Source organism: Dipodomys spectabilis, unplaced genomic scaffold (genome assembly GCF_019054845.1).
Source record: "Dipodomys spectabilis isolate Male_0828 unplaced genomic scaffold, ASM1905484v1 ptg000215l, whole genome shotgun sequence".
Taxonomy (NCBI): domain Eukaryota; kingdom Metazoa; phylum Chordata; class Mammalia; order Rodentia; family Heteromyidae; genus Dipodomys; species Dipodomys spectabilis.
In genome coordinates this window covers 8,383,147-8,400,930 of record NW_024870892.1, presented here as the reverse complement: position 1 = coordinate 8,400,930, position 17,784 = coordinate 8,383,147, and the positions used below count along the sequence as shown (strand labels likewise).

General features: G+C 57.0%; 1 protein-coding gene across 1 annotated transcript in view; it reads left to right on the top strand.

Moving 5' to 3' along the window:
• The window catches only part of Gas6 (growth arrest specific 6), a 31,388-nt gene extending 13,818 nt beyond the window's left edge, over positions 1-17,570 (top strand). Inside the window, exons 5-15 of the mRNA XM_042697102.1 lie at positions 1,338-1,460; positions 2,118-2,240; positions 3,293-3,415; positions 4,315-4,436; positions 5,263-5,381; positions 5,606-5,795; positions 11,214-11,378; positions 13,555-13,723; positions 14,922-15,094; positions 16,031-16,259; positions 17,092-17,570. Coding sequence (XP_042553036.1) covers positions 1,338-1,460; positions 2,118-2,240; positions 3,293-3,415; positions 4,315-4,436; positions 5,263-5,381; positions 5,606-5,795; positions 11,214-11,378; positions 13,555-13,723; positions 14,922-15,094; positions 16,031-16,259; positions 17,092-17,246 — 1,691 coding nt within the window. The 3' untranslated portion in view covers positions 17,247-17,570. The remainder of the gene's footprint in view (positions 1-1,337; positions 1,461-2,117; positions 2,241-3,292; positions 3,416-4,314; positions 4,437-5,262; positions 5,382-5,605; positions 5,796-11,213; positions 11,379-13,554; positions 13,724-14,921; positions 15,095-16,030; positions 16,260-17,091) is intronic.
• Positions 17,571-17,784: the final 214 nt, after the last annotated feature.

The following is a 17,784-nucleotide window of genomic DNA, read 5'->3' as shown; positions in this document are numbered from 1 at the left end:
AGGACACTGTGAGCTGAGCTAGTGTTGAAGGACGTAAATGTCCGGGTCTGCGACTGGCCTGGTCCCAGCATGGCGGCTGTCTGGTTGCAGGTGGCCATGGACCTTGAGCACAATGGGAAAATGAAACTGGTCATTCTCTCCTATTCCAAGCCCCATAACAGCCCTCAGCTGGTACCCGAGAGGGGATAGAGTCATACCCTGAGAGGACAGGACGCAGAGCATCAAGGAATGAAATATTCGGTATCCACGTGTGACAGAACAGCATGCTCAGTCAAAGCCAGGAAATGGTTCCACGCAGGAATCTGTGGAACCTCTGCCCTGTGTTCTGCATCTCCCATGTGTTGTGACTTCCCTGTGTGTTCCGTGTCTCCCTGTGTATTCCATATCTTCCTCCATGGGTTCTGCATCTCCCCCGTGTGTCCCGCATTCCCCTGTGGGTTCTGTGTCTCCCCTGTATGTTCCGCGTCTCCCCAGGTTCCCTGTTTTCCCTTCCACCCAGGCTGGCTGCTGGCAAACAGGAGCCCTCCTAGCCAGGCCACAGACCCCACACCCCGCGCCAGCACAGCCACAGTCCTGGACCGTCAACACTCCGGGCCATGCCTACATGGGCTCAGCCAGCTGCCATAAAAGGATTCTTGGAACCCTGACCATAAAAATAGCTTTTTCTGCAATTCGCCCAATCTTAGTACTTTGTAACTCATATGCAGTGTTTTCCTGCCCCTACCAGAAGCATGGGTTGTGGGTCTTGAACTCTTGGCTGTGTTGAGACTCTCTAGAGGAGGGCAGCTATGTTGGACATTTAAATATAGGTCCTAAACTTTAGGCAGAAGTTGTACGGCCCAGCCAGCTCCCTGCCCCTACTTTGCCAGCTGGTGTGCACTGACCTAAGGCCTTCATACTGAGATGCTGGGGGATATTGGGGGGGGGGGGTAGGCATGGCTGCTGAATGACCTTCCTTGTCCATCGGTGAACCTGGGGTCTCGGGCTGTGTGGACTCCACCAAGGCTGTGCTTGGGGTGGGGGACGTCCGAGGCTGTCGACCCTGTGGGTGGGCAGCACAGGCCTGCTGGGGAGGCGGGGTGTGCCCGTGGGCCTGTGGTTAGTCAGGACCCTCGTGCGCCTGTCCTCGGGAGCCTGGGGCCTATGGGCCTCCCCACCGCGTGGCTGAGTGGGAGGCCAGCTGCTCTTGGGCTCTTGGAACTGGAGCTGGCCCCGGCTGACTCCTTGCCTGAGGTGGACAGACGTCTGTCTCAAACCACTCGCTCACTGGGACCCCACTAGAGGTCTGACAGGCATCTCGGGAGCAGCTCTGATGCCCTTTGTGTCTTCCATCTCAGACTTGCCTGACCAGTGCACTCCAAACCCCTGTGATGAGGAAGGGACGGAAGTCTGCCAGGATCTCATGGGCAACTTCTTCTGCAAGTGCAGGAGCGGCTGGGAGGGCCGGCTCTGCGACAGAGGTGAGGCCCCTGAAGTCTCAGGACAGGGTGGCAGTGGCTGTGTATGACGTGCGCTCTAAACCCGCCCCTGTCCTTTCCTGACCCTCATACGCTGGGTCCGGTCCCAGTTGGCTCAGCAGCCTGCCCCACTGCCTCCTGCTGTGGGCCTGGTTCTGTTCACTCCCCCGGGGTACCGAAGCCAGGAGGCTTTCCAGAAGCTCCCAGAGAGAGTTGCAGAGCAAAGGCTGAGCTGGGAATAGGTATAAAGTGAAGAAAATGCCCCACAGGCCTTGTCACCCTAAGGGGTCTCTGCCCTGGTTCACTAGACATGCAGCACAGGAGAGAGCTCTGCAGAAGAGAGGCTGCAGGGCCGTGCAGGCAGTCTGTGGCGGGCCTGCTCAGGGCCCGGACGCTAGCCAGACTCTGTGGAGGTTGTGGCTCCTGGGCAGTGTGTGTAGTTGGGCTGGCCAGGGGGCCCCGCTTAACTTCCATCCACACCTGTGTGCGTATGGGGACGCTTGGGACTAAGCCTGCATCTGTCCCTGGCAGCAGGGACTCAGGCCTCCCTGGCCCTCTGCTGTCCCCTTTGTCCACTGCAAGGCCAGCAGGTGGGCCTTGGAGGGAGGCTACAGTAGAAGTGTGCACAAGCCTCAGAACCCTCCCCTGTTGTGTGTCCAGACATCGATGAGTGCGGCCAGGAGAATGGCGGCTGCAGCCAGGCCTGCCACAACAAGCCAGGCAGCTTCTACTGCACCTGCCACAGTGGCTTCGCACTGGCCCCTGATGGCAGGACCTGCCAAGGTAAGGCCCGGCTGGCCCTGTCCATGCTTCTCACACTCTCTTCCTTTCCTCTTCCGTGGGAGGGGATGGGTGTCCTTTGGAGACAGCCTAGCCTAATGATGCAGCTGTAGGTAGTGCCTCCTTCCACAACACATTGCCTGCTCTGAAGGTGACACTTCCTTGTGGCCTGCCGAGCATGCAAAGCTCTTCAAGTCACGCAGGGAAGTCAGGCAAAGATGCGGGCCCGGGCTCCATGTCTGCACCAGTTCATTCACACCTTCATGATCGGTTCCCTCCACCCTGCCTGAGAATGCAGGGGCAGCTCTGCCCACCTCTGCCCACCACCTCTTTCCACTTCTGCTCAGTCGGGGCTCCTTGATGATAGAGCCAGACTGGGTCCCTGAGGAAACCTCAGAAAACCACTTCCAAGGTGTAACCTCCACCCAGACCCTGACATGGCTGTGGGCTGCACAGGAGTGGCACCCACAGGCAGGAGGGGGCATCTGGCCTGCCCAAGGGTGTCCCTGAGGCCCTGCAGCCAGAGCACCACGTACAGCAGCTATGTGAATGGCACAGACAGGCATGGGGCAGGAGAGGCACCAGGGACTGGAAGGGACTCTATCACGTGGGGACAGCATCCCATCACCCACCTCGAAGTTTCCATTCCTGATGACCAAGAGCCAGTTCCTGGATGCTGTGCAGGCCTACCTTCCTCTCCTCATCCTCTCTGTGCCCGGAGTGGAGCTTCCTCCAGCTGTTGCTTTGCCCTCGGCCTTCACTGGGTACTCTACTTGGCCTGCTCTTCCAGAGCGCAGCAAGGACACCTCGCTGGACTGACCCCGCGTGACGTCACTCACTGTCTAGCACTGCACCAAGCTGAGCTCACAAGGCCCTTGGTGCACACAACAGGGGTGTCAGGGCTCCTCTCTTCTCCTTTTCTTCTTCCTCCTCCTTTTGTTCTTCCTCCTCTCTACCCCCCTCTGTCTGGGCCTAGTGGCCAGCCGCAGCCATCCTGGTCCAGTCTGTACCCTGCTCTCTATGGCCGCCGTCTGTACAGCTGGCTTGTCTTGCAGATATTGATGAGTGTGCAGAGTCAGACGCCTGTGGTGAGGCACGCTGCAAGAACCTGCCAGGCTCATACTCCTGCCTCTGCGACAAGGGCTACGCGTACAGTGCCCAGGAGAAGGCCTGCCAAGGTACCGCAGGCCACAGCCACCCCATGTCCAGAAACGTCATCCCTGCCTCCACATGGGCTGTGCTGGTGACCGTAAGCAGGCCAGTGCTATAGGAAGCCACGACCACGCACGGGGCAGGGGAAGGCCAGCACGTTTCCTGGGGGTCTCTCTGCACTGTCAGAGGACTCTGAAACGGCCCTCCTCTCAACACCCCCATAGTGGGGTTACCTACCTCTTCCCACACATCTGCAGGTACATGCAGTCCTGAGTGTGCACACACAAACATGACCCATGCAGCCGTGTACATCGTGTGCATGCTCCATCAGTTCTGGCTTCTCAACCCTGTGCCCACATGTAAAACTGCCTTGTGCAATGCAAGTCTGCACCACGTCCTGAGGGTACAGACGATGGCCCCTCTGTCATTACTCCTGGAAGCTGGCCCCAGTGGGCAGCAGTATAGCCCTTGAGAGGGGCTGAGCTCCCGGTGCTTCCTGGGGTGCTGAACAGTCAGGAGAAGTTAGGGTGGTGTGGGCCCACACCATTACCCCTACATACAGTAACCAGGGTCAGAGAAAGAGGGAAAGGACCTCCATTCCCTCTCTGACCTAGTGCTCAGCCTGAGCTCCATGCCCTAGCCATCTTCAGCATGGCTGCAGTGGGTGGGCCCCGGGGGAGGGGCAGAGCTGCGGTGGGCGGGGCAGACCTGTGGTGAGTGGGGCCGAGAGGAGGGGCAGAGCTGTGGTGGGCGAGGCCCAGAGGAGGGGCAGAGCTGTAGTAGGCGGGGCCAGGGGAGGGGCAGAGCTGCGGTGGGAGGGCCCTGGGAGATGCTTTCAAGCCGCGTTCCCACGGTGGACGGTGGACGTTGACTTTCCCTCCATGGATGGTGCGTGGTGCCCACTGTGTCCCCCTCTGCCTGGCAGATGTGGATGAGTGCCAGCAAGGACGCTGCGAGCAGACCTGTGTCAACTCCCCGGGCAGCTACACCTGCCACTGCGACGGGCGCGGGGGCCTCAAGCTGTCCCCAGACATGGACACGTGCGAGGTGGGTGGACTGCCTGCGCCTTACAGGGACCGTTCTCAGCCTCTACACAAGACCCCTCACCACTGCAGGGTTTGTGGGAGACACCCTTCCAGACATGAGGTTTTGGGATTCTGAGGTCATTGTTTGTGTTCATGAAATCTCCTCAGGGGCCAGACTCCCCCATCAGCTGGCCATGGCACAGCCCCACGTGTGAGGCCCATGCGTGAGACCCATGTGGAGGTGCACAGTGGGTGTAGCTGTAGTGTTCCCGGTGTTCCCAGCCTGGCCTGCCGGGCACTGGCTGCTCGGGGGTGTTGTCATGCCAGGGCTGCAGGGTGGGAGGGACACCAGAGCAGCCCTTGCTTCAGTGCCCACCCGGTTGGTGTGGGCGCAGAAGAACTCCTCTACCATTTGCTGTCCCGGAAGGTCAGCTACACCTGCTTTGGTCCCCTTCTACCTCAGGGCAACCGGAGAGAGCAGGGAACCTTCTCGGACCTTGGTGATCAAGACAGTTGGTTTTTAGGATTTTCTCTACTCTGTAGCATTTCCTAATTTAGAAAACAAACACTGGTGGGCATTGGTAAGAAGAGGTAAGGGAAGGCCACAGGACAGCTCTTCAGGTGTGCTGACCATGACCTTGAAATCTTGGTCCTCTGCCCAGAGGCCCAACGCCTGACACCTGCCTTGGTTGTACCAGACTCGGATTTCAGGGCAAGCAGGTGGGGTGGGCACCCATACCACCCAGAACACCAGCTGGTCAGATGACCTCCCCTAAGCAGCCAGGGTCTTAAGATTAAATGAGAGGGGCCACAGGACACCCCTCCTAACCCTCTATCTTGTCTGGCAGGACATTTTGCCTTGCGTGCCCTTCAGCATGGCCAAGAGTATGAAGTCCTTGTACCTTGGCCGCATGTTCAGCGCAACTCCTGTGATCAGACTTCGTTTCAAGAGGCTGCAGCCCACCAGGTGAGCAGATGCCAGAGAGCCAGAGGAGTGCTGGATCCTGTGGTCAGAGCCACAGCAGCCTGGGCATGGATGCAGCCTGCAGTAGTCTCCAGCACCCCCAGATAGGCACCCGTGTTCTGGAAAGAGTCCTAGGTGCTGAGGTCTAGTACTGGGCAGCCCCGCACCATGGACTCGTGCCCAGCTCTGGCTGCCTGTGCTGGTTTATTTCTTGGTTCTGTTCTCAGGCTGGTGGCTGAATTTGACTTCCGGACCTTTGACCCTGAAGGGATCCTCCTTTTTGCTGGAGGCCATTTGGACAGCAACTGGGTGGTCCTGGGTCTGAGGGCTGGGCGGCTGGAGCTGCAGCTACGTTACAACGGTGTCAGCCGCATCACCAGTAGCGGGCCAGTCATCAATCACGGCATGTGGCAGACGGTGAGTGCCGCGCTCAGGGCTCTCCCTGACTTGGGCATTTGGGACACATCTCCAGACTTGATGGCAGCCACTCCTAGGGAAGACACCACATGCTGGGTACTTGATGCCCTCAAGGCCAGTGCTGAGCTTCAGGATGCTGCCTTATACCCTTGGCAGCCTTTCCTCCCAAAGACCTTGTTTGGGAACTGTGGGTCATCAGCCCCGAGAAGACCCATGGGCTGCAGAACACAAAGAAGGAAGCTCGGTAGAAGCTCTACCAAGCTTTTCTCTGTCATCTTCAGATTTTAGCAGGGGTGCTGCCCTGGGCTTTGGCTTCTGGCCCTGTAGAGTCAGGATGAGGCCACACCAGGGTCCCAGAGGACACAGCCACAGCCTGTCCAGATGGCAGTTGCTTGGTCTTGGATATACACCTTGCTCTTTCTTGGTCTTGGATGTATACCTTGCTCTTGGTCTTGGATGTACATCTTGCTCTTTCTTGGTCTTGGATGTACACCTTACTCTTGGTCTTGACATGCACCTTGCTCTTGGTCTTGGACGTACACCTTGCTCCTGGTCTTGGATGTACACCTTGCTCTTGGACATACACCTTGCTCTTGGTCTTGGACATACACCTTGCTCTTGGTCTGGAACATGCACCTTGCTCTTGGTCTTGGACATACACCTTGCTTTTGGTCTTGGACGTACACTTTGCTCTTGGTCTTGGATGTACACCTTGATTTTAGTCTTGGACATGCACCTTGCTCCTGGTGTTGGTCGTACACCTTGCTCTTGGTCTTGGACATACACCTTGCTCCTGGTCTTGGGTGTACACCTTGCTCCCCAGTCTCTAAGCAAGGTAATCTGTCTTGAGAGAGACATGAGGAACTCAACACTGGGAAATGAGGGGGAGGGCTAGAGTCCAGTCAAGAGAAGGTGAGAGAATGCTAGGCACTGTAGAAAAAGTGCTAGTAAAATCCAGGGGCAGGAAGAAGCATTCAGGCCATGTGGCTGAGGGCAAGCAAGGCTTGGCACTACTGCCCCTGAGCATGCCTGTGTGAGGGGAACATGCCTGTATGAGTGGAGCAGGCCCATGTGAGGGGAGCACGTCTGTGTGAGGGGAGCAGGTCTGTGTGAGGGGAGCAGGCCTGTGTGAGGGGAGCAGGCCCATGTGAGGGGAGCACGTCTGTGTGAGGGGAGCACACCTGTGTGAGGGGAGCACGCCTGTGTGAGGGGAGCACATCTGTGTGAGGGGAGCAGGCCCGTGTGAGGGGAGCAGGTCTGTGTGAGGGGAGCAGGTCTGTGTGAGGGGAGCACATCTGTGTGAGGGGAGCACGCCTGTGTGAGGGGAGCACGCCTGTGTGAGGGGAGCAGGCCTGTGTGAGGGGAGCAGGTCTGTGTGAGGGGAGCACACCTGTGTGAGGGGAGCAGGCCCGTGTGAGGGGAGCACATCTGTGTGAGGGGAGCACGCCTGTGTGAGGGGAGCAGGCCTGTGTGAGGGGAGCAGGTCTGTGTGAGGGGAGCACACCTGTGTGAGGGGAGCAGGCCCGTGTGAGGGGAGCACATCTGTGTGAGGGGAGCACGCCTGTGTGAGGGGAGCAGGTCTGTGTGAGGGGAGCAGGTCTGTGTGAGGGGAGCAGGTCTGTGTGAGGGGAGCACGTCTGTATGAGGGGAGCACGTCTGTGTGAGGGGAGCACGCCTGTGTGAGGGGAGCAGGCCTGTGTGAGGGGAGCAGGTCTGTGTGAGGGGAGCACACCTGTGTGAGGGGAGCAGGCCCGTGTGAGGGGAGCACATCTGTGTGAGGGGAGCACGCCTGTGTGAGGGGAGCAGGCCTGTGTGAGGGGAGCAGGTCTGTGTGAGGGGAGCACACCTGTGTGAGGGGAGCACGCCTGTGTGAGGGGAGCACACCTGTGTGAGGGGAGCACACCTGTGTGAGGGGAGCAGGTCTGTGTGAGGGGAGCACGTCTGTGTGAGGGGAGCACGTCTGTGTGAGGGGAGCACGCCTGTGTGAGGGGAGCAGGCCTGTGTGAGGGGAGCACGCCTGTGTGAGGGGAGCAGGCCTGTGTGAGGGGAGCACGCCTGTGTGAGGGGAGCACACCTGTGTGAGGGGAGCACGCCTGTGTGAGGGAAGCAGGTCTGTGTGAGGGGAGCACGTCTGTGTGAGGGGAGCACGCCTGTGTGAGGGGAGCAGGCCCGTGTGAGGGGAGCACATCTGTGTGAGGGGAGCACGCCTGTGTGAGGGGAGCAGGCCTGTGTGAGGGGAGCAGGCCCGTGTGAGGGGAGCAGGCCTGTGTAAGGGGAGCACGCCTGTGTGAGGGGAGCAGGTCTGTGTGAGGGGAGCACGTCTGTATGAGGGGAGCACGTCTGTGTGAGGGGAGCACGCCTGTGTGAGGGGAGCAGGCCCGTGTGAGGGGAGCACATCTGTGTGAGGGGAGCACGCCTGTGTGAGGGGAGCAGGCCTGTGTGAGGGGAGCAGGTCTGTGTGAGGGGAGCACACCTGTGTGAGGGGAGCACGCCTGTGTGAGGGGAGCACACCTGTGTGAGGGGAGCACACCTGTGTGAGGGGAGCAGGTCTGTGTGAGGGGAGCACGTCTGTGTGAGGGGAGCACGTCTGTGTGAGGGGAGCACGTCTGTGTGAGGGGAGCAGGCCTGTGTGAGGGGAGCACACCTGTGTGAGGGGAGCACACCTGTGTGAGGGGAGCAGGCCCATGTGAGGGGAGCAGGCCCGTGTGAGGGGAGCACGCCCGTGTGAGGGGAGCACACCTGTGTGAGGGGAGCAGGCCTGTGTGAGGGGAGCAGGCCTGTGTGAGGGGAGCAGGCCTGTGTGAGGGGAGCAGGTCTGTGTGAGGGGAGCAGGCCCATGTGAGGGGAGCAGGTCTGTGTGAGGGGAGCAGGTCCATGTGAGGGGAGCAGGCCCGTGTGAGGGGAGCAGGCCCGTGTGAGGGGAGCACTCCTGTGTGAGGGGAGCACGCCCATGTGAGGGGAGCAGGCCCGTGTGAGGGGAGCACTCCTGTGTGAGGGGAGCAGGCCCGTGTGAGGGGAGCAGGTCTGTGTGAGGGGAGCAGGTCTGTGTGAGGGGAGCAGGCCCGTGTGAGGGGAGCACGTCTGTGTGAGGGAAGCACGTCTGTGTGAGGGGAGCACGTCTGTGTGAGGGGAGCAGGCCCGTGTGAGGGGAGCACTCCTGTGTGAGGAGAGCAGGCCCGTGTGAGGGGAGCACTCCTGTGTGAGGGGAGCAGGCCCGTGTGAGGGGAGCAGGCCCGTGTGAGGGGAGCACTTCTGTGTGAGGAGAGCAGGCCCGTGTGAGGAGAGCACTCCTGTGTGAGGAGAGCAGGTCTATGTGAGGGGAGCAGGCCCGTGTGAGGGGAGCACGTCTGTGTGAGGGAAGCAGGTCTGTGTGAGGGGAGCACTCCTGTGTGAGGGGAGCAGGCCCGTGTGAGGGGAGCAGGTCTGTGTGAGGGGAGCAGGTCTGTGTGAGGGGAGCAGGTCTGTGTGAGGGGAGCAGGCCCGTGTGAGGGGAGCAGGCCCGTGTGAGGGGAGCACGTCTGTGTGAGGGAAGCAGGTCTGTGTGAGGGGAGCAGGTCTGTGTGAGGGGAGCACGTCCGTGTGAGGGGAGCAGGCCCGTGTGAGGGGAGCAGGCCCGTGTGAGGGGAGCAGGCCCGTGTGAGGGGAGCAGGCCCGTGTGAGGGGAGCAGGCCCGTGTGAGGGGAGCACGTCTGTGTGAGGGGAGCACGTCTGTGTGAGGGGAGCACGTCTGTGTGAGGGGAGCAGGTCTGTGTGAGGGGAGCACGTCTGTGTGAGGGGAGCAGGTCTGTGTGAGGGGAGCAGGCCCGTGTGAGGGGAGCACGTCTGTGTGAGGGAAGCACGTCTGTGTGAGGGGAGCAGGCCCGTGTGAGGGGAGCACTCCTGTGTGAGGAGAGCACGTCTGTGTGAGGGGAGCAGGCCCGTGTGAGGGGAACATGCCCATGTGAGGGGAACATGCCCATGGCAGGGGAGCAGAGCCCTGTGCTTGTCACCTCCTGAGGGTCTGGTCCAGCCTCATTCTGTCTACAGGGTCACAAAAGAGCCTGAGCTGGATGGTGGTGGCCGGGTGCTACCCCCTCAGTAGCCATAGAGCAGATAAAGTAAGTCTGTAAAGGAAGAGTAGAATTCTGGACCTGCCATTATGTCTACAAACGTCTTTGAGCACAGTGTTTAGCGAGTGGTGGGAAGTTAGCGCTGTAGAAGACAGGACACCCATGGCCACAGTGCCTGTCTAGACAGCGACATCCTCACCCGAGGTGTGATTGGACGTGGCTGCTCATGACAGCACCTCCGGGAAGTGGTTGGAGCGAGGCCTGCACTGATAGCTGAGTACAGGGCTGTGCTTGCCGTGGTGAGAACTGGAGGGAAAAAGCCTGTTTGTTCAGGGAGTCTTAGCTTGGTGAGCGATCTCTAAAGGAGAGCAGGGGCCAAGGGGTCTTGGGAAGAACCCTGGGGGATTGCGGTATGACTGCTAGCTGCGTAAAGGTCCCGGGAACAATGTGTGCTTGTGAACATCTCTGCATTTGTGCTACATTGTACAGTAAGAAGGGCTCCAACACCAGGCTTGCTTGGGGGCACAGCATGACTTCCAGCTTTGAGGTCAGTGCTATTTCACCCTGTGGTCTGAGTAGTTCCTGCGTAGCTGCATTGGCCACTGCAGGAATGTGCTCCCAGCCACAGTCCAGAACCATAGACTGAGAACAGTCCCCTCAGAAAGGGACAGTGAGCAAGTCCCGTGGGCTGCTTTACTGAAGATGTATGGAGTAGAGGAGATAGGCCAGGGCTAGATTTTGGGCTGAAGCCTGACTGTATGCAGCCTTAATGGATGGTCTACTTCAGTTTCTCCTCAAAGAACATGTGGTCATCACATACACTGGTAGAAGTGACAGTAAACCTTTCCATGGAAGCCTTCTGTGATGTGTTAATTATCTCACATGTGCTGGGAAGACAGCATTTAAACTGGAGAGAGAGGTCTTCATGTTCACAGCCCTGACTGACCTCAGAAGAACTGCAGTGGTGGTCAGCACAGCCTCCTGCACCTAACACTAGGGTGCAGACACCCATTGCAGACGAGGCTGAGCACAGCCTGTGAGTTCAGGGCCCTCATGGTCGCGGGTGGCCATGGCTGTGGTCTCATGGGGTTGGAGTGTTGTGGACGTGAGTGGCAGTATCTGTGGTCTCATGGGGTTGGGGCCTCTTGGTCATGGGTGGCCGTGGCTGTGGTCTAATGGGGTTGGAACATTGTGGACATGAGTGGCAGTAGCTGTGATCTCATGACATTGGGCACCTCCTAGACAGTGGTGATGACACCTGGTCTCTCCTTCGGTCAGTGCCTCTGGCCCAGGTGACATGGACCCAGCCTTCACCAGTTGGAGGAGAGGGCGCCTCTGCCACCTGTACTCACAAACAGGTCTCTTTCAGATCTCTGTTGAGGAGCTGGAGCGGAATCTGGTGATCAAAGTGAACAAGGATGCGGTCATGAAGATTGCTGTGGCTGGGGAGCTGTTCCAGCAGGATCGAGGCCTCTATCACCTGAACCTCACGGTGGGCGGCGTGCCCTTCAAGGAGAAGGACCTCATCCAGCCTGTAAGTACTGTACCTGCCTGGAGGGGACAGGAGGGGCTCAAGACCATGGGAGTGGCTGGTGGAGAGCTCTCGCTCACCAGCCCTGTGATGGACCTTGGAAGGACAGGGGTTCCCAGGCTGGTAATGGACCAGGAGAGGACAGAGGTTCCCCGGCTGGTGATGGACCAGGGAAGGACAGAGGTTCCCAGGCTGATGATAGAGCAGAGGAGGACAGAGGTTCCCAGGCTGGTGATGAACCAGGGGAGGACAGAGGTTCCCAGGCAGGTGAACAGTGATTAGCTCTGCTGCTAACTATCTCCTCTTTTGAACCCAGTGTGTGTTTTCATTTGAGAAATGTCTGTTTTGCAGTATAAATAAAACACAACACAGCCTTTTAAAAAATATGTTTAAATATAAGTGATTATATATCTAAAAAAAAACCTACATTTTTGTTATCTGTAAGTAGCTGCACAAAAGGGTTGCCATTCAACAAAGCAGGTGGTGCATACAGCACATCTTGACCAATGTCACCCCTCCCATCCTTTCTTTCCCCGTCCCTTCTCTACCCACCCCTTCCATCAGTTTTCTTAGTTTGGTAGCATAGTCATAGAGTTTTATGACTGCCTTCTTCCACCCTTTCTGTCTTCCTTGCTGTCCTCCTTCCCTTAACCCCACCTCAACCTTTTTGAGTGCCCATTTCCTGATATTTATTTTGTTGGACTGTGAGTTAGCCTTTCTAAGGAATTACTCCACTTGAGTTTTCCCCTGAATCTACCATATTTCCATTGATACATTTATGTATATTTGCATACCCCCTTGAAGTGTTTATTTACATTTTATGTTATTCTAGCTTCTACATATGAGAGAAAACATGCATCCTGTGTCTCTCTGGGCTGGACTTACTTCACTTAACATGATTACAAAATTCCATTGTGTGTGTGTGTGTATGTGTGTGTATATATATATATATATATATATATATATATATATATATATACACACACACACACATATATATGTATATATCGTATCTTCTTGGTTCATTCATTCATTGAGTGGCATCAGGGCTGATTCCATGCCTTGGCTATGCTGAATAGTGCTGCAGTGAACATGGTTGTGCTGATGGCTTTACTGTATTGTCATTTGTAAACTTTTGGATAAATATTCAAGAGAACAATTGCTGGATTAGTTCTGTTTAGTTTTTTGAGGAACCACCTCACTGCTTTCCAGAGTGGTTAACAATTTTACGTTCCCACCAACAATGTACTAGGGTTCCTCTCTGCCCACACTTGCACTGGCATCTGTTACTGTTTGTATTCTTGATGGCCATTCTAACTGGGACAAGACTGAATCCCAGTGTTGTTCTGGTTTGCATTTCCTTTATGGCCAGTGGTATGTCTGACAATGCAGTCATTTTTTTAACAAAAAAAAAAATCCAACTTGTTAGACAATTCCTAAGAACATTTTGACTAACTGCCAGGATTTCCAGAGGAAAGAAGCTGCTGAGAAAAGGACAGTATTGGTCATTTCTCAAGGTCTTGCCTTTTCCTGTTCTCCCCACAGCTCAGGTTTTATACCTTGTCTCTGACTCCCAGTTGGCTAAGGCTAGTGGCCAGACCCCTTGGTTTTGGGGTATCTGTGTGAGATAGAAAAGCAGACTTGGGGTGGAGTGACTCTGAGGGACATTTCTCAAGAAAACCTAAGGGGCTGTCCTGTGCCAGCGCACAGAGCCAGTGCCATCCCCCTGTGACGAGGTACAGGCAGTGTACCTTGCTCACAACCATACTGTGAGTGAGACTGGAATTGAGCTGCAGCTGGCAACCCAACCCGGAGCTGTTTTCCAGCCATGCTTCACAGGCAGCAGGCAAGAGGGGGGCATAGTCACAGCGAGTGCCCTTCCCACACCCATCTAGGCAGGTGGCAGAGGCCCTTCATCTCCTAAGTGAGCCTGGATTCAGATGATGCAGAAGGGCTGCCCTGTGCAGTGCACACAAACCTTCTCGTGCATGAATGGAAGGTATACTGAGCCACCAGAAAGATGAAGAGTCCTTTTAGGAACAATGATCACAACGGAATTTTACCTGCTTTGCTGCCAGTGTCCACACACACAGGCCAGGAAGGGACCGGCCAACGGCTCAGCCGGTGCCAAGTACGGGGCCGCCTCCCCCAGCAGTCTGGGACTCGCCTGTCTTTCTAGATGAACCCTCGTCTGGACGGCTGCATGCGGAGCTGGAACTGGCTCAATGGGGAAGACAACACGATCCAAGAAACCGTGAAGGCAAACACGAAGATGCAATGCTTCTCGGTGACTGAGAAGGGGTCTTTCTTCCCTGGAAATGGGTTTGCATTCTACAGCCTTGGCTACAGTAAGTGAGCCTGGCCTCCCACTGTTGGGGGCTGTGATGGGTCCTCTAGCTGGTACACGCTAAGATGTGAACTGTTAGAACTGTCCCGGGACAATGGGAGGATGGCTGTGGTAGGGATCCGTGCTGACCAGTGTAGGTGAGCAAGGATCCATGCTGACCAGCTATAGACGAACAGGGATTCATGCTGACTGGTGTAGATGAGCAGGGTTCCGTGCTGACCGGTGTAGGTGAGCAAGGATTTGTGCTGACCAGTGTAGGCAAGCAGGATTCTGTGCTGACCAGTTATAGATGAGCAGGGATTCGTGCTGATCAGTATAGGTGAGCAGGGATCCATGCTGACCAGCTATAGATGAGTGTGGGTGAGCAGGGATCTGTGCTCACCAGTTGTATGTGAGTGCCCACCAGGGGGATGTACAAGGTACACACAACTCACCCTTCACAATGAATGGTCTGTCTACATCTCCATTCCTTTCTAATGAGCGGCCTGTTTATAGCTTTGAAGTTTTCCATCCATATGCATTCATCTCAGTGAAATGTTGAGAATTGTCTGCTACAGATGCTGTCTGGGATAGGACAGGAGACTGGTTTGAGGAGATGGTGGTGAAAGAGCATGAGTGGAGCAGGCTGGCTTCCCCCACAGACTGGCCAGTGGAGATCAAGGGTGGTGCAGGCCCATGCCCATGGCCTTTTAAGTGCTTGGCGAACTTCCACCTTGCAGAGTGACCCGTGACAGTTGGTAGGAATGGAGAGGCTAGTGGACAGCGCAGGGCATGGGATGCATGGACTCTTATGGAGGGAGCGGGGGCCCTGGGAGTTGGGGGCACAGTGGCCCTCAGGCTCACCCCCTGGGTCAGGTCTGAACAGTTTGGGAGTCACTTGAGTGCATTTGAAAGCAGGGTGCTGTTGGGGGGGAGGGGACAGTGCTCACTGTCCTCAAGTGTCCCTGGACCCTGGTGTTGACATCGGGGCCCAGTGCAGGCGGTCCCTTCCCGTCCCACTGCAGTTGTCTGTTAAGACCCTGGGCCCTATGGGCTCAGGCCGCCATGGTGCTCTCCGCCTGCCTTCTCGCCAGGCAGTAACCTCCACTGCCAAGGGCAGGCATGTGGACTGTCCATGTGGCCTCCCTGCCCTTGTGCCGCCGCTCACTCTGCCCCCTGCGCCATGCGTATCGCCTGCTGATGGGCTGCTTTCATCGCAGCACGGACCTCCTCGGATGTCGGGACAGAGACGACCTGGGGAATAGAAGTTGTGGCTCGGATCCGCCCTGCCACCGACACGGGGGTGCTGCTCGCGCTCGTGGCTGACGACCACGCTGTGCCCCTCTCTGTGGCCCTGGTGGACTACCACTCCACAAAAAAGCTCAAGAAACAGGTGAGCCCCACCCCTCACCTGCCCCTGGACCTTGCCCTCTGCAGTCCTTTTGCCTGACCACCATACCCAAGGGCTCATCCCAGCCCAGCACCTCCACCAGACCAGGGCCTGCACCCAGCAGGTGCCCTCTGCTTTGTTTAGAGTTGTCATGTGATCATGGAGCACAGCTGCAGTGTAAGCCATGGAGGTCAGGGTGGCAGAACGAGGGCGTGAAACCAGGGAGAGTGAGAGCCGCTGTGGCTGGGGTATCCAGGTATCCCCCAGAGCCCACAGCATGGTGCACAGTGAGCCCGCAGCACAGTACTCACAGCCCACAGCACAGTACAGCCCACAGCACAGTACTCACAGCCCACAGCACAGTACATACAGCCATAACCCGCAGTACAGTACTCATAGCCTGCAGTACGGAACTTAGCCCACAGCATGGTGCACAGTGAGCCCGCAGCACAGTACTCACAGCCTGCAGCACAGTGCATACAGCCCATAGCGCAGTACTAACAGCCCGTAGCACAGTATTCACAGCCCACAGCACAGTACTTATCCCGCAGCACAGTACTCAGCCCGCAGCACAGTACTCACAGTCCACAAACACAATACTCACAGCCTACAGTACAGTATTCACAGCCCACAGCACAATACTCAGTAAGCCGGCAGCACAGTACACACAACCTATAGTGCAGTACTTAGTAAGCCTGCAGCACAGTGTTCACAGCCCACAGCACAGTACTCAGCCTGCAACACAGTACTCACAGCCTGTAACACAGTACTCAGCTGGCAGAAGGAGAAGACATGGCCCTCTGTTACCTCCCAGCTGCCTACCACACACAAATCCCAGTGCAGGAGTGGACCCCAGCCCACCCTGGCCCACGACCAGCAGGGAAGCGTGGAACATCTGGCGTCCTGACCCTGACCCTGTCTTCCCCTCTCCCCCTGTAGTTGGTGGTCTTAGCAGTGGAGGACATTGCCCTAGCTCTGATGGAGATCAAGGTGTGTGATGGTCAGGAACACGTGGTCACGGTCTCCCTGAAGGCGAATGAGGCCACTCTGGAAGTGGATGGCACCAAAGGCCAGAGTGAAGTCACTGCCTCCCAGCTGCAAGAGCGGCTGGCCATCCTGGAGACACACCTGCAGGGCTCTGTGCTCACCTTCGTGGGGGGCCTGCCAGGTAGGTCCTCCCTGTACTGGGTGCCTGCACTGGGCCAGTGGGTCAGCTTCCTCCTCATATCAGCTCTTATGCATGGCAGCTTCAGTTAGAGACAGGGAAAGCGTATAAAGGTTCACGCACCAACCTCAATGCTGTCCAGGCCATTGCTGACCCTGGATAAACATCTGTTATCCGGGCTGAGGACAGGGCATGGGTAGGCCCTGGTCCATCAGCCCTATGCTCCCTTGTCCCTCGAAGAGCATCATCTGAGAGTCAGTTAGACCAAGGCCTGGAAGGAAGCTGGATGGACCCTGGGCTGTGCTGGTCACCCGGCACTGTTAGCCAACAGAGTGGCCAAAGGCCCCTCCTGGGTCCCACATGGGCTACCAGCAGTGTCCTGCTCAATCTTACAGACCCAGAACAGAATGAGGGTGTCATCAAACTACAAATTCCTTACTGGTTATCCCAAGCCAAAGTGCAGTAGAGGACCAGCTCCTCCCATCGTGAGCTAGTCTCTACGCCAAACAGCAGGATTTCTGTCCTGATGACCTGACACAGACATCTCAGATTTAACCCCAAAGCTTAGGAGAGAGAGGAGAGCAGGAGACTGACAGCAGCATGACAACTGGCTCAAGGACGGGCAGGGAGGAGCCTAAATTGACACCTGGGGGAGGCATCTGCAAGAACTAGAGGGGCACACGGTGAGCACCTGGGGTGGGTTCGCATCCAGACAGGGATAATGATGTAGATAGATCCAATGCCCCACTGGGAACTCAGCCGGTGCCCGGGGTGCTGAGGGCGGGTTCTGACCAGCCTGGCTCTGCCAGCTCACGGTGTTCATTCCCATGGCCAGGGGTGCCAGTGACATCCGCGCCCGTCATAGCATTCTATCGTGGCTGCATGACACTGGAGGTAAACCAGAAGCTCCTGGACCTGGATGAGGCCGCGTACAAGCACAGTGACATCACTTCGCACTCCTGTCCCCCAGTGGAGCACTCCACACCCTAGACTAGCTGCCTCAGGACCCAAGAGCACGAGACCACCGGTGCCACACTCCAAGCAGAAAGGAGTGAGCTTTGAGTGCAGCCCTTGAACACTGGAGCGGGCAGGGCCGCCCCGCCTCACCAGCTGCTTTCCTTTGAGACCTTTCTTTGCCTGTACCATATCTGTACATAGTGGACTGGTGTTGGAGGCCCGAGGGCCACGCCCTGCCCATCAGCCTGAGGGAACCTGGCTACACAGGGGAGGACGTGGGAAGGCCAGGATTGCAGCAACGCAGACTTGAAGAAAATAATTCTTTTTATTTTTATTACCACATGCTTCTTTCTGACTCCAAAATATGAAAAAATAAAATATTTACGGAAACCTTTTTAACCCTGTGTTGACCGCTGTCTACTCTTTGGGGTTTATCAGCCCTTAGCAGCTCTTGAGATAAATGGACTTAGAGGGCCAGGGCACGGGGACCACATCTGGAGGTGGTCATGGAGGTCAGGACACTGTGGATCACAGCTGGAGCTGGTCATAGAGGTCAGGGCACTATGGATCA